General features: G+C 39.7%; 1 protein-coding gene across 1 annotated transcript; it reads left to right on the top strand.

The window, feature by feature from the left end:
* The first annotated feature begins 6,562 nt into the window (after positions 1–6,562).
* LOC116329828 (malate dehydrogenase, cytoplasmic) lies at positions 6,563–16,409 on the top strand. Its single transcript, XM_031752307.2, has 9 exons — positions 6,563–6,717; positions 7,786–7,884; positions 9,274–9,370; positions 10,989–11,164; positions 11,978–12,100; positions 12,791–12,967; positions 13,051–13,164; positions 14,964–15,053; positions 15,977–16,409. The coding sequence occupies exons 1-9, from the start codon at positions 6,715–6,717 to the stop codon at positions 16,097–16,099; spliced, it is 1,002 nt and encodes a 333-aa protein (XP_031608167.1). The 5' UTR covers positions 6,563–6,714; the 3' UTR covers positions 16,100–16,409.
* The last annotated feature ends 339 nt before the right edge of the window (positions 16,410–16,748 follow it).

Raw genomic sequence — 16,748 nt, 5'->3', positions numbered from 1 at the left:
AGTTTCTTCAGAAAATGCACTTTCTAGTTATTATTATTATTATTATATCATATTCCGTACGTTTTTGTGCATCTATCTCCTTCAAAACCGTTCAACTTAGAAAAACCATTCAAACACCGTTAGATTCCTCTTCTTTAGGACATGACTGCTTGTATTTTTCTCATTCATAACATTTATATTTTTAATTTTATTCAACTTTTTTCAACAAAAATTTCCCATGTATTTCAATGGAGAGACCCTTCAAATTCTCCTTCAACTCACTCCTCTTTAAACTGTATCTACTTCCACATACATTGACGTAGAGCCATCATTCAAACTTTAAAACGAAGACAAGACATTCAACTATTCAACTTGTATTTATCTTTTCAATATCTATTATACTTTTCTTCAGTTCCAGTTTAAGTTTCATGATGTTTTTCAGCCGTTTCAGAGTTTATAATGGGTGTGTATGGGACGGAATGTTGGGGCTAGAGTGAGACAGCTCAACTGCTAGAGTGAGAGGAGCAAAAAAATTAATCTGAAAATATTTTTTAAAACTGCTGCTGTGTCCACGGTGTTTGGTCTACAGGGATGATTTTACCCTCAAAACGTAGCCATCGCTGTCCTCTTTCATCCAATGTGTTTACTATTGTACTAGGTGTTATGGTTCTTTCATAAATGTCACCAATGCACAGCCTCCTCCCTCCAACTCTTCCATAGACTCTAATGTTAAAATGGCTCAGAAGGTTCGTTTGAAAACCAGAAGTACAGGCTGTCTTTACACTGTCACCACGTCCATATAATAAACTCCACAAGCATGAAAACTGAGAATTAGGTAGACTGGACATTGCTGTCGCTCACGGTGAAAGAATTTTGTCAATAGGACCTGTACTTTTCATTTGGGAGCGATTTGTTTCGACCTGACTTTTCTGTTCATTTTAAGCAGCAAAAGTGAGGTGCATGTCTGTGTGCGTGTGTATGGAGCCATTGGGTGCAGTCACTATAGCAACCAGGCTCACACCTGCCTGCTTAACGAGCTCTCTCTCTCACTGTGCCAAGATTCATCTTAAACACTTCTCTTTCAACTGCTGCTGTGTCCACAGTGTTTGCTCTACAGCCATCATTTTACCCTCAAAATGTCGCCATCGTTCTTCTTTCCAACACCGTGTCTTTCAAAGCTCAGAGATGTAAAGTTTTTAAACTGTTTGGATCCAAGTGGAGGGATCACATTTTAGTCATTCAGTGATTCAAAGAATTTGAACTTTTAATATTCATTCAGATGTTTTCTGACTCTTAATTTTCTTTTCTCATTACTTAGGTTTTTCTAATTTACATTTAAAACATTTTCAGCTATTTTCCAACTTCTTCTCTGTGCTTGTCAGCTTTTAGCAGTTCAGCACTTTTGTTTTCAGGTGAAAATTTCTGTATTTTTCATCTCATTCAACATTTTTAACTTAAAATTCAGCAATTAATTCTTTTCAGCGCATATATTCAGATTCAAGCATTCACACTGCAGTTTCTTCAGAAAATGCACTTTCTAGTTATATATTCCGTACGTTTTTTGGCATCTAACTCCTTCAAAACCGTTCAACTTAGAAAAACCATTCAAACACCGTTAGATTCCTCTTCTTTTGGAATGGTGTGCTTCTATTTTTCTCATTTTTAACATTTATATTTTTAATTTTATTCAACTTTTTTCAACAAAAATTTCCCATGTATTTCAATGGGGAGACCCTTCAAATTCTCCTTCAACTTACTCATTTTTAAACTCTTACTACTTCCACATACGTTGACATAGAGCCACCATTCAAACTTTAAAACGAAGACAAGACATTCAACTATTCAACTTGTATTTATCTTTTCAATATCTATTATACTTTTTCTTCAGTTCCAGTTTAAGTTTCATGCTGTTTTTTCAGCCGTTTCAGAGTTTATAATAGGTGTGTATGGGACGGAATGTTGGGGCTAGAGTGAGACAGCTCAACTGCTAGAGTGAGAGGAGCGAAAAAATTAATCTTAAAATCTTTTTTAAAACTGCTGCTGTGTCCGCGGCGTTTGCTCTACAGGTATGATTTTACCCTCAAAACGTAGCCATCGCTGTCCTCTTTCATCCAATGTGTTTATTATTGTAATAGGTGTTATGGTTCTTTCATAAATGTCACCAAAGCACAGCCTCCTCCCTCCAACTCCTCCATAGACTCTAATGTTAAAATGGCTCAGAAGGTTCGTTTGAAAATCAGAAGAGCATGGTGTTTTTACACTGTCACCACGTCCATATAATAAACTCCACAGGCATGAAAACTGAGAATTCAGTACACTAGACATTGCTGCCGCTCACGGTGAAAGAATTTCGTCAATAGGACCTGTACTTTTAATTTGGGAAGGATTTGTTTCGGCCTGACTTTTCTGTTCATTTTAAGCAGCAAAAGTGAGGTGCATGTGTGTGCGTGTGTATGGAGCCATTGGGTGCGGTCACTATAGCAACCAGGCTCACACCTGCCTGCTTAACGAGCTCTCTCTCACTCTGCCAAGATTCATCTTAAACACTTCTCTTTCAACTGCTGCTGTGTCCACAGTGTTTGCTCTACAGCCATCATTTTACCCTCAAAACGTCGCCATCGTTGTTCTCTGTCCAGCACCATGTCTTTCAAAGCTCATAGATACAAACGTTTTAAACTGTGTGCATCGAAGTGGAGGGATCACATTTTAGTCATTCAGTTATTCAAAGAATATGAACTTTTAATATTCATTCAGATGTTTTTTGACTCTAAATTTTCTTTTCTCATTTCTTAGGTTTTTCTGATTTATATTTAAAACATTTTCAGCTATTTTCCACCTTCTTCTGTGTGCTTGTCAGCTTTTAGCAGTTCAGCACTTTTGTTTTCAGGTGAAAATTTCTGTATTTTTCATCTCATTCAACATTTTTAACTTAAAATTCAGCAATTAATTCATTTCAGTGCATACATTCAGATTCAAGCATTCACACTGCAGTTTCTTCAGAAAATGCACTTTCTAGTTCTTTTTCAGATTGGATATTTGCAGTCCCTGATTATGATTGACACCCATTTAAAGCCAAAAAAAAACACTCTATTTAAAAACATACCTTACCACTATATCCCTCTATTTATCAGTGAAACTATCAGTATAACTGTGGTTAAATATTTTTAAAAGGCTACATTTTGTTGTTAAATTTGGATTTCCTTTATAGTTTAAGCTTCGATGAGCAATGGGAAAGGATGCATAGAGAAAGTACATTAAAAAAAAATAATTTTTGGCATCATTGGATAGTTACAGTGGAATGAGGGAAGAGGAATGACTTGCAACAAACAGGGGACTCACAGCTTGAAGGTATTTTATTTTTTCCATGTGAAATGCATTCTAACCGCTAAGCTATCAGGTCACTTCAGCCTCCTGACTCTTGTTTGTGACCTTGGTTGTGCCACAACATTGTCTCATTCTGTTCTATAAAGATCAGCAGATTAGATAGCTCAGCTCAGTGCAACTTTACCCCCTGCTAGGCTGACTGGCAACTTAACAAGATAGCAGCTGATCATGTTAGCTTCCTGTAATGCATGAAGTGAACTCACCAAAAGTAACTGTTCACTTTTGGCCCTGACTTGAAAGCAATCAAAATAATTCAGACCTTACTGTAAAAGGATCTGACTTTTTCTACTATCTGCATCATTCAGTAGGGGCATTGTTTGGGGGAAAGCATATTGCTGCTTAGAGTTTGAAATGAAATCTTTAGAGTTTTAGATGCTTTAAAGGGGATACAAATCAACTGAAACAAAAGTCTCAAAGGCAAAGACTTGTGGCAAATAAAAATAAAAAACCTACATGATGTTATAGGTGTCTTGGAGTGGGAAAAAAAATCCCAGAGGAAACATTTTACAGGATTCCATAAACAGGGATTCTTGAGGAGGTTAGTAAGGGAACCTCATGAGTTCTGATGAGCCTGAAAAGTCTGGTCTTTTAAAAGTACATAGGTTCCAAGTACTTAGATGTAGAATAAATGTGCTTGGTGTGAATAGTGAGAGATATTATAAGTAAAGCAAAAATGCATTTACTATTTATAATATTGTTGCTAGCCAAAAGGTGTCATCTACTATGCTTCTGACTTACAGAGAGAATGAGAAATACGTTATCCCATAGTTGAAAAATTATTTTGTTTTTATTTTTTTATTTTTGTAATTATAAAAATAACAATAATAATAATAATAATAAGTAAACATGAAATCATTGAAATGACTCCATTATTCATATCCGATTCTGAGCCTGAAAGTACTATAGAAAATTAATTCGGAAGTATAAACCTGTATTATACCAATCCCTGTGCAATAATGCCTGTTTGCTGGCCTGATTTGATTTTTTTTTTTTTTTCGACAAAAAAATAAAGAAATGAAAAGACTCTTACGAATTTGAATTCTAAAATGCAAACTATAAGAAATTCAGACACCTCACACAGTTGCAAAATATTCACTCATTAACGGGAAAAGAAAACGGTTTGACATTAATCTATAAACACTTAATGTCGTGTAATGCATGATGAACTTCATCTTGAATTTAATGAAAAAATTGTCAAGTCCTTTGAGGAAGTTCCAGAAGTACTTTCCATGGATGTTAAGGATCCAAAAGGTTTGGTTCATGTAAAAGGCTCACTGATACAATGAAGAGATTCTGTACACTTGAGATTGATCCTGCTACTGCTATCAGCAGTTAAATCATCAATAAACACTAGTGTCCCACTTAAACTCTCAACCATACATGCAATCTCATAACATTACAGTACAACAATAGAGGTCGACTTCAAGCCCATAGCACAAGTCACCATCAAGTGTAGGATCTAACAAGGAGATGTGCTGTCCCCACTGCTGTTCTGCATAGGCAACATTGCAGACATCGAAGACAGCTACAAGTACATGGGAATCCCACAGGCAAATGGGAACTACGCAGAGGCCGCTAGGAAAGCCGCAACCACTAAGTTCCTGCAGAGGGTCGGGCAAGTCCTGAACAGTGAGCTGAATGAAGAGAACAAGATCTGGGCTATCAACACGCAATAATTTTTACCCTGCTGCAATAGTTTGGCCAAAGGAGGAGATAGAAGCCACTGACATCAAGACAAGGAAGCTCCTGACCATGCATGGAGGATTTCATCCCAAGTCCAGCGCTCTGAGACTGTACGCTAAGCGGAAGGAAGGAGGCCGGGGGACTAGTGAGTGTCAGTACCACTGACATCTAGAAATCCTACCAGTAGGCTGACAAAGCTGGATTGAAAGACAGCACAGAGGCTCTAATCATGGAAGCACAGGAACAAGCTCCAAGTACAAGATCCTTAGAGGCTGGGGTCTATCACAACCAGGCAAGACCCCAGATTGAAGGCTGTGTAAAGATCCCCCAGCACATAACAGCAGAGTGCAAGATTCTAGCAGGCAAGGGCATACATGGAACACCATAACCAAGTGGCCGGCATAGTGTACAGAAACATCTGTGCCAAGCATGGCCTGGATGTCCCGAGGTCAAAATGGGAGACACCCCCTAGGGTGGTCGAGAATGACTGAGCTAAGATCCTGTGGGACTTCCAGATACAGATGGACATAAATGGTGATGGCTAACCAACCAGACATAGTAGTGGTGGACAAGCAGAGGAAGACGGCCGTAGTGATAGACGTAGCGATATCAAATGACAGCAACATCAGGAACAAGGAACACAAGAAGCTGGAAAAGTACCACTGGCTCAGAGAAGAGCTTGAGAAGATGTGGAGGGTGAAGGTAACAGTGGTCCCTGTGGTAATCGGAGCACTTGGTGCAGTGACCCCGAAGCTAGGTGAGTGGCTCCAGCAGATTCCAGGAACAACATCTGAGATCTCCGTCCAGAAGAGTGCAGTCCTAGGAACAGCTAAGATACTGTGCAGGACCCTCAAGCTGCCAGCTCTGGTAGAAGACCCAGCTTTAAGAATAAAGACTGCCTGCAGGAGCGAGAGGGGAATTTATATGTGTGTGTGTGTGTGTGTGTGTGTGTGTGTGTGTGTGTGTGTTTGTTTGTTTCACCTCAGTTCTGTGAATACTTAATTGACTATTGAAGCATTCTAAGAATTTTTAAGGGAATTCATCCACTTCTTCATATATTTAGGTAGTTTTGGGGGCAGAAAAGTTTATGGGGTTCCATTCACATGGGTTCATGTTGAGATTTTCAAGACTGTCTGTCTCATGAAGAGGTTGCAATGGGTCAGTGCTGAGTCCCCATATTCCCATTGTTATGTTATTCCATTAGTGTTTTCGTTTTTTAGATTGCTTATTCTTAAAACGTTCCATAGAGAGGGCCTTAAACATACTTCTTCAAGTGTAAATAATGCCGTTCTTGAGTTTCAAAGCTGTCATTTTGCGAAACAAATGATGATGTTCCGCTGCCGACCACAAGATGTCGACAACATACAGTTTATAGATGCTCTGTTAAAAAGGACGCTTTTCAGAAACTCATCCACCATATTCAGAACAATGGGGCGCGGTTTCACCAGAGTGATGCATTGTGGGAGAATGGGTTCTTTTCTGTATTCTCGGTTGTGTCAAAACACCTGAATTAATGTTAAAAAGGACTACAAATCCCATGGTGAGTGTGAAGAGTCGGTTCGCCGCCTGACTTGCAACACAAGGCTAGAGGTGACCCTGCAGTCCAGTCCGACTCTGACAGGGGGATTAGGCACCGCACAGCAAACCCATCTACATTCGCTAGTTAAAATGGTAAGCTAGAATATTTTGACCTCGTTGGTTGATATTAACTATCTAAATTAGACGTCGAATATCGTAATACCGTTTATCTTGGTTAGAAAAAACGGTTTATTTAATGATGCACTAATCGTTAACATTGACATTGGCAAGAAGGCGGCAGAGTAATTGTTTCATCTCACTTAATGCTGATAGTGTTACGAGTTTTTAATAAAGGTTATCTTTGTGTTCGTACGAGACCCAAGGTCAGAGCAGACACGCGCAGGCTGTGGCGTAGGAAGGAGATGCGTTATCGAAAATACGGAAGATGTAATACAGCAACGGTCTGTTGCGGGTTAGTGCACCGCTGTACTGTTTAACAGTCGCTGGTTCACTGTACATTAAAACCTCCATTTTAATATGAACGGGAGGCGGGCGGTGGCGTGGCATCGGCGTCAAATGACATCAGCGGCCTTTTCTTTCAATTTGTTAGGGTAACCAATCACAACAGGAGCTCTATCAGATTGAAATCTCTCCTACAAACCGCCCAGTTAGAATATGATGCAAGGCGGGATCTGAACATACTTGTCTGCAGTTTATTTTGTGTTTAAAATGCACGTTAACACTGTATGCAATTCGCCCATTCCCATTTCATTGATTATTTCTCATTAAAGTGAGTACGAAGTTATACAAGGATGAAAGGAATTCCTTTCATCCTTGTATATACTGAAAGGAATTCCTTTCATTCTTGTATATACTTAAGTATGTCTGTCCAGTGCTTTTTGAATTTCATGCATGCACAATGAGACAGAGATAGCAAGTGCTCACAGAAAATAAACAATAATTTTGCTACTCTTGCTATTATGCAAGAATATTAGATCATTCTGTTTGTCCTAATTTTCATAACGGGCTTTGTTGTAAAGTTTTGTCTATGAGGAAGACATCACTGTCCTCAATGTAAAGATTTGGTTTGTTATACATATGTGCTTTTCAACTAGAAAGAAAAGTCACAGCCAGTGAGCCAGCAATGACAGTTACTGCTCCTTCATTTCCTGCCTCAGTTGTTTAACTGGGTCAGTGACACTAATGTTTCTGTCTACACAGGCTGAACCAATCCGTGTTCTGGTGACCGGCGCTGCTGGCCAGATTGCCTACTCCCTGCTGTACAGCATCGCCAAAGGAGATGTGTTCGGGAAGGACCAGGTGAGATTCATTCGGAGCTTTGATTACATAATGTTCAGAAGCAGCAGAGTCCCCTTCTCCCAGATCCCAATCTCTGACTGGGACTGTTATATAATGGAAGTACCATGAGTAATGAACATGCCTTAATTCAGGGATACTTAATGGAGTTCTGATCTGTGAGAGACTGTAGAGAAAAAGGAGAGGTGAACAAAGTTTTCAAATAAAAGGCCTCTTTATGAACAAGTAATCTCTGTGAGCCTAAAGCTCAGGCTGCTCTAAACGCTCTTTCACTGATATGGACATCTCATTTACACAGTGCTTCCTGTAAGCACAAAAGCCCCTCCCACTTGCTGTTCACTCTTATGTTTGATGAGTGCAGCCATTTGAAGAAAGTTGACTTAAAGAGAGTGTGGTCTCTAAGTGGGAGGGCTAAAACAGCTTGTTTTAGAAGATGAAGCCAATGTAAGAGTATTAAACTCGGAATCATGTAAAGGTATGCTATTAGTGTACAAGAATAAAATAACAGAGCTTTAATAACTAATATGGATTTAGGAAGGCATTAGAGAAAAGCTTCGGAAAACTTCACACAATCCCTTGTTAAGGTTTGGAAGAACAAGTTTTGGAACAACAGGTTCTGCTTTAGTGATTGCATCTGAAACCTGATTCCATGCCAGTATTGCAGTTTAAAACATGACCTTAATGAGTCACTCTATGTGGGAGGTGACACCGGGAAATGCATTGAAAGGTCTTTGTACGAGGTGTAGAAAGGAGCTAATCTGTCCCAAATCATTTCACTTTCATGCTATATTCACCTTAATTACAAAAAATAATAATCTTGCTCATACTCAAACATGCTGCACTGAGTGTTTTGCACATTTTTCCCAACATTTATAAAATGAGCTCTGCATAACCTTATCAAAGCATTATTAAGTGACTTAAGTTTGCTTTTGTCTGCCAAGATACTGGACAGCACAGGGAGTTTGGATAAATTACTGATCCTGTCTATTCCAAGATAGAATTTTCACTAGAAAGAGCTTACACATTAGAGGACATGCTAGAATTAGCCAGTGTTAGCCAGACGAAAGACAAAGTACGAAATAATTCTGTAGATGCCCGGCTGATGTTAACCATAGATTTCCCCAAGTATCTATCTGTCCCTAGATTTAGCCACTAGCAAAACGGCTAATGTCACCACGAGCAAAATCTAATTTTAAGCCACATCAGTGTTTTTCATGCATAAACCCTGTTTCGCTTACAAATAAATCAGTCAAAAGTTTGGGGTTTTTTTGTTTGTTTGTTTGTTTGTTTTATATCAATTACAATAAAGTGTTTAGTTTGAACTTGTATGATGCACATTGAACACCATAATTCAAGTTGTCTTACTCTGATGTCACCATGTTGTGTTCTCAGCCAATCATCTTGATCCTCCTGGACATCCCCCCCATGCTGCCAGTGCTTGATGGAGTCGTCATGGAGCTGCAGGACTGCGCCCTTCCCCTGCTGAAGGGTAAGCCCACACCGTGTGCCTGTGCATGGCAAGAATTCATGGTGAATCTTCTCAATCAGTTGGATCTAAACTAGCCATTTAATTACAAAAATAACTGCTTGTTTATTTTCTGGAATCTTAAAAGGTGTTTCCTGCCTTAGGAGATGTTGAGAAATATTCTGCAGAGCTTTTGCTATGATGGTGAAATTATTTTGAAATTATTATTTTGAAATTATTTTGAATCAGAAACCACCCTATTATCTTAGCATTGTTAAATAAACAGCATTGTTCAAAAGCTGTTTATTGCTCATTTTAAGCTCAAGTGGATAGAAGGATGGAGATTTTAAGAAGTCAGCGGCCAGATACAGCCACAGATGCTTGTTGTGCTCCATCTGGATTGCAGTACACACACTATTTCTGTGTGTGTGTGTGTGTGTGTGTGTGTGTGTGTGTGTGTGTGTGTGTGTGTGTGTGTGTGTGTGTGTGTGTGTGTGTGTGTGTGTGTGTGTGTGTGTGTGTGCGCGCGCGCGCCCTTCATAAACTGTGGGCAGAAGCCTTCTCTGTCTACTGCTGCTGCTCTTTGGAGGAGTGTCTAAAGTATGGTTTTTGGTTGGCTGCTGGTTCAGGCACCACAGCAGCCAATCAGAGCAGTGGTGGGACAAATATGAATGGAGTAGAGATGAACCCCGATTGAAGTCCAGGCTGATAGCAGCGAGCTTACGTCTAACATCAGACATCAAGCACATCTTATCGGCAAAGGCAGAATCAGCCAAGGCTGCAGATATTCATGTGGAAGGTGGACTCAATCACTCAATAACAATGACCTTTTATTGGAGTAAAAATTGTGAGAAGGTTAATGTGACCGTATTGAGGACCATCTTTACTTGGGAAATGATCATTTTTTTAAAATAAAATATCACACTGGTTTTGTCATTAAAAAAACAAATACTACTGTCCAAAGTTATACACAAACTAAGAACAAAAAAAATCGCATAGTAGGCATGCCAATCATCTATTCCCTACGTATCTTTGAGATGCCAAGCTTCTGTAATTTTTATTAAAGTACTCGCTATTTTTAGTCAGAACTTTAAAAAAAAAAATTAAATGTCTGAGTTGGGCTTTTTGTCTTGAGTTGAAGTGACAGGCTTTGTCTTCAGGTCATGTGATCACAGAATGTATAAGGACAGTCATAATTTACACCATGAATTATGATTATACCCCAGTTAGCTGATCACCATCATGTCTCCAGGCCCTGAAATGTCCTAAAAGCCAGAGTAAAGGCAACAAGGGTGTTGTTAAAAAAAAAAAAAAAAAAAAAAAGTTAAATTGGGGGAAATAAATCTCAAATTTATATTTAAAGGCAAAGTTACACTTGCAGGGAGAGTGTCTGGGTACACAGATGCTGGTTTTAAAAATCAGTGTGGGTCTTATCAGTCCATGTATTTACTTTTTCTTATCATTATGTTCCTGCAGGGTCCCCTTTGTTCCGATAGCTCATGGTGCAGTGTAATGATAAACACAGAATGAAAAACTTCTGACAGGATTGTGCTTGGGGTGTGCAGACAAAAACAAAATGTTGTCAAAATATTGGAATATTTAAGTCCCAATTACAACAGCTAATGTGCATCGTCTCCAACAGAGGTCATCCCCACTGACAAGGTAGAAGTGGCTTTCAAGGACATTGACGCCGCCATCTTGGTGGGTTCAATGCCCAGAAAGGAGGGCATGGAGAGGAAGGACCTGCTCAAGGCCAACGTGGCCATCTTCAAAACGCAAGGAGCTGCCCTGGACAAGTATGCCAAGAAGACCGTCAAGGTGCTTTGGGGTTATATTATTTTCAGATATTTGGTTGAAAATCTGTGACTTAATAAGCCAGTTGCAGCCGATGAACACAGGAAGTGAAAGTGCTTATCTAGAAAAAGTCTTTCACGTGTCAAAACCATGTTTCTCTGCTGAACGTCACACAGCATGCTGCTGCAGAAGCTCAAATGTGGAGAAGAACTGCAGGTCTCCAAAGGTTCCAAGTGTGTTTTGTTGAACTTGCATTTTGTACTGTGACTAATCTTAAAATGTCTAATTCAGTGAGGATTAGTCGGGTGAACCCGAGTCCTTTGTCTTCAAAAATCTTTCATTCTCCAACAAAACATTTTTTATGTTCATGCCAGAATTCTTTTTACAAAGGGGAGAAGAATATTTGTGTTTTAAGCCCTTTTTGTCAAGAGAGCTAAATTTTATTCATGTGATTCATGTCTCAGCTTTTTTATGAAACAGAGCGCCATGGGCCATAAGAACCCCCCCTGCTTAGAAATAACTTTTAACAGAGCAGCTACAAACGCTGGTCACTACCAGTGTAGAGCTAAATCGCTAGTGCCGTTCTTTACTGTAAACATTGACGTTACATTTTTGATTACTCCATTAGTTTAAAAGTTTTAATTTTTTTAATAAATGTGTATTTTCAGGATAACAGAAGATTGGCTTTGAGCATCTTCTAAATTCTGCTCACCCTGTGACTAGAAGAAGGGCTCTGTTTTGCCAGTTGTTCATTTGCTTACTGCAAACAAAGCAAATTCAGGAAATTGTCTCAGACTCTGTGTGTCTGATAGATATGTTTGAATCTCACCCTGACAGGTTTTGGTGGTTGGAAACCCTGCAAACACCAACTGTCTGATCGCCTCCAAGTCCGCTCCATCCATCCCTAAAGAGAACTTCTCCTGCCTGACCCGACTGGACCACAACAGAGCCTGCTCCCAGGTACATGTGTTTACAATTTACTATTGTTTTGTTTACAATATACATTTGTATAATACAGGACGACCTGCTCACATCTCCAACCAGCTGTTGACCACACATCACTGAGGCAGTTAAACACTCATCCTGTTGGGACAGTTTCTGTGAGAAACTATTAAATCAAGCTGACGAGAGTTGTCGTCATCAAATTGTTTTGAATTGTAAAATTACATTGAACTATAGTAATGCATAAAATCCTATCTGACGTGACTGTAGTTCATCTCTGCCCTAAAGATGTCTGGACATGCTTTAAACTTGTTTTGTTTTTTTGGTGTCAATGAGTAAACCGTATTATAATATTGTGATGTACATTAAGATCTAAAACTGACATTTGTCTTTGCAAAGACAGCTGAACAATATCACACACAAACAAGTGCCCAGAACATTTAGTTCCACAAAGTGTTTTTTTTTTTTTTTCAGGTGCTAAAACTTTCCTTTGGTTAGATTCTGTGTTCTGTTAGATGAAAAAATATACTTTGTAAACGAAGATTTCAGGGGAGTTCCCCAGTAACAATTTGTTTGGGGGTTTTTTCCTTATATTGATAAAAGATTTTACATCGAATAATAAACGCACCATTAATTATAGTGTTGACATATCATGGTTACTATTTTAAAATACTACTTCTGTTTTTGTTGTTGTATTCTCTCCTGAAGGTGGCGATGCGCTGTGGCGTGTCCTCTGACCAAGTGAAGAACGTCATCATCTGGGGCAACCACTCCTCCACCCAGTACCCCGATGTCCACCACGCTAAGGTCAACCTCCAGGGGGCCGAGACGGAAGCCTACCAAGCCATCAAGGACGATGCCTGGCTCAGAGGAGACTTCATCTCTGTGAGTTATTGACTCCATGCCAAACATAACAAACAGACAGAAACTTTGTTCTAATGTGAAACCTTCTCCTCTTTATCTTGCAGACAGTGCAGCAGCGTGGTGCTGCTGTCATCAAGGCCAGGAAGCTGTCCAGTGCCATGTCTGCAGCCAAGGCCATCTGTGACCACATGAGGGACATCTGGTTTGGCACCAAGGAGGTCAGTGTGGATACAGAGATTAATGCCAGCTCAGTTTTATTTTATTTTTTTAGTGTTTGACAGTAATAAGAATCCCGATGGTCAGAAAGGTAAGTACTCATCTTTAGACATGTAAGATTACATCAAAAAAGCTTTTTCTTTTCTTGTTTTTTTTCCAGACAAGTTGCTGGGTTTGCAGTCTTTGTTTGTATACAGGGAGTGCAGAATTATTAGGCAAATGAGTATTTTGTCCACATCATCCTCTTCATGCATGTTGTCTTACTCCAAGCTGTATAGGCTCGAAAGCCTACTACCAATTAAGCATATTAGGTGATGTGCATCTCTGTAATGAGAAGGGGTGTGGTCTAATGACATCAACACCCTATATCAGGTGTGCAGAATTATTAGGCAACTTCCTTTCCTTTGGCAAAATGGGTCAAAAGAAGGACTTGACAGGCTCAGAAAAGTCAAAAATAGTGAGATATCTTGCAGAGGGATGCAGCAGTCTTAAAATTGCAAAGCTTCTGAAGCGTGATCATCGAACAATCAAGCGTTTCATTCAAAATAGTCAACAGGGTCGCAAGAAGCGTGTGGAAAAACCAAGGCGCAAAATAACTGCCCATGAACTGAGAAAAGTCAAGCGTGCAGCTGCCAAGATACCACTTGCCACCAGTTTGGCCATATTTCAGAGCTGCAACATCACTGGAGTGCCCAAAAGCACAAGGTGTACAATACTCAGAGACATGGCCAAGGTAAGAAAGGCTGAAAGACGACCACCACTGAACAAGACACATAAGCTGAAACGTCAAGACTGGGCCAAGAAATATCTCAAGACTGATTTTTCTAAGGTTTTATGGACTGATGAAATGAGAGTGAGTCTTGATGGGCCCGTGGCTGGATTGGTAAAGGGCAGAGAGCTCCAGTCCGACTCAGACGCCAGCAAGGTTGAGGTGGAGTACTGGTTTGGACTGGTATCATCAAAGATGAGCTTGTGGGGCCTTTTCGGGTTGAGGATGGAGTCAAGCTCAACTCCCAGTCCTACTGCCAGTTTCTGGAAGACACCTTCTTCAAGCAGTGGTACAGGAAGAAGTCTGCATCCTTCAAGAAAAACATGATTTTCATGCAGGACAATGCTCCATCACACGCGCGTCCAAGTACTCCACAGCGTGGCTGGCAAGAAAGGGTATAAAAGAAGAAAAACCAATGACATGGCCTCCTTGTTCACCTGATCTGAACCCCATTGAGAACCTGTGGTCCATCATCAAATGTGAGATTTACAAGGAGGGGAAACAGTACACCTCTCTGAACAGTGTCTGGGAGGCTGTGGTTGCTGCTGCACTAATGTTGATGGTGAACAGATCAAAACACTGACAGAATCCATGGATGGCAGGCTTTTGAGTGTCCTTGCAAAGAAAGGTGGCTATATTGGTCGCTGATTTGTTTTTGTTTTGTTTTTGAATGTCAGAAATGTATATTTGTGAATGTGGAGATGTTATATTGGTTTCACTGGTAAAAATAAATAATTGAAATGGGTATATATTTGTTTTTTGTTAAGTTGCCTAATAATTATGCACAGTAATAGTCACCTGCACACACAGATATCCCCCTAAAATAGCTAAAACTAGAAACAAACTAAAAACTACTTCCAAAGACATTCAGCTTTGATATTAATGAGTTTTTTGGGTTCATTGAGAACATGGTTGTTGTTCAATAATAAAATTATTCCTCAAAAATACAACTTCCCTAATAATTCTGCACTCCCTGTATTTCTGCTTACATGTTATTGATGCAAACTGATTGAAGCTGTTACCTGTCTTCAGGGTGAATTTGTCTCCATGGGTGTCTATGCTTCTGGAAACTCGTACAACATCCCAGAGGACCTTATCTACTCTTTCCCAGTCCAAATCAAGGTGAGTATATGCTGGACTTTAAAATAGGTCCACATTAGGAAGTGACTGTTCAAAATCTGTCCAGGTTCTTGTGTTGGGCAGGTTTATATACAGGTTACATACATTTGTCTACATATGCATTGATTTCTTTTACTGCAGATCATTCCCACACGCCTGCTGCTTTATGGTCCTTATGTTAAGTTAAATAAACAATGTTAGTGCTTATAAATCTGTAGCAAACCTATTTGCCTTCTCAACAGCATGTCCACCTGCACACTTCTGCCTCCATTAGTTCAGAAAATGAACATGGTCCAAAGTCTTTAAGGTTGTTGTGGGTGTATTTTTTTTTTTTTTTCCCCCTGTTCATCAAGCAGTTTGTCAGCATTAGCAAATAAGCTGATGTTAGCTAACATCAGCTAAAAAAAAGAAACACGCTTTAAATACTAAAGCCTGTCAAACAGCAGAATACTGCAGTGGACATATACAGAACATTTATCTCAATGAACGGATCTTTTGGTTTTCGTGATCAAATGTGACTGTCTTCTGGCTAATGTTACCCAATGCTTAACCAAAATCAGATTAAAGTGTGGTGCTGGTTGGCTAGCTTGCCTAATTACTTGATCGCTGTAAAATGAACGTGTGCCCCTTATCACATTCATGTAAATTTAGTCGGCATTATAACTGGTACTTGTATATAAAGCATGTACTCGTCTCCCAGATATTGTATAAGATACACAACATTAGTGTCCAATACTGTAGGTTAGTCACATGTAAGTCACTTCATGGTTTTAGTTGATGTTTGTCACACAGTAACAATAACAGTGTAACAACAATGCTCTTTTGCTGACAGGCTTAGTTGAAGCTCATGCAAAATTTGACAGAGTTTGGACAAAATGCAATAAATCTCATAGCTCGACCGTTGACTCTTCTCTCTCTATCCACAGAACTCGACCTGGAAAGTGGTCGATGGCCTTCCCATCAATGACTTTTCCCGAGCCAAGATGGACGCCACAGCGGCAGAGCTGGTGGAGGAGCGAGACACTGCCCTGGATTTCCTCTCCCAGTGACTGTCACGCCCCGGTGTCCAGAACTTAGTTCCCCCAAAGGCGCGCTGCTCTCGGCTCTGAGATTCCACCATAATAAACCGTCCAAGCTGGCGCCCGCATGTCACCTCTGTGTGTATGTGTTTATGCGTGTGAGTGAGTGTGTGTCACTTGGCCACTTCAGGTTTTCAGAAAACCTGTTTAATGAACATAGCCTGGCCTCCTACATCTTCAAGACACTGAAAAATGTCTGTGGTGGTAGATAACACACAGTAGCTGTCCAGAAACTGTAACGGAACATGTCACCAATAAAGCAAGAAACCGACAGACCAAATCAGGCCTCACTTGTGCTTCTTTGATGTTTAGGAGTCTAACAGCTGTGCATACAATACAGGTTTTAAACATTTCTTTAAAGACTTGGGCTAAACTATCATACCCTACTAGATCTGTTATGATAGGTGGTCCACTGTCAGAATACAGTCTGAAAGACACATGAATGCAGTATAGGGGACATTATATGCAGCACAACTTTTTTAAGTTTTATTTTAAAATATTATTGATATCTTTTCTGTATCTCAATCTTGTAAATCAACTTGAAGTGATGTGCTGGAAATGAGCACCAATATTATAACATTTTAGCCAGTGAATCTGGTACTGTGTATACAGTGTCTAC

Source organism: Oreochromis aureus, linkage group 6 (assembly GCF_013358895.1).
Source record: "Oreochromis aureus strain Israel breed Guangdong linkage group 6, ZZ_aureus, whole genome shotgun sequence".
Lineage (NCBI taxonomy): Eukaryota > Metazoa > Chordata > Actinopteri > Cichliformes > Cichlidae > Oreochromis > Oreochromis aureus.
This window is presented reverse-complemented; position numbering and strand designations above follow the sequence as displayed.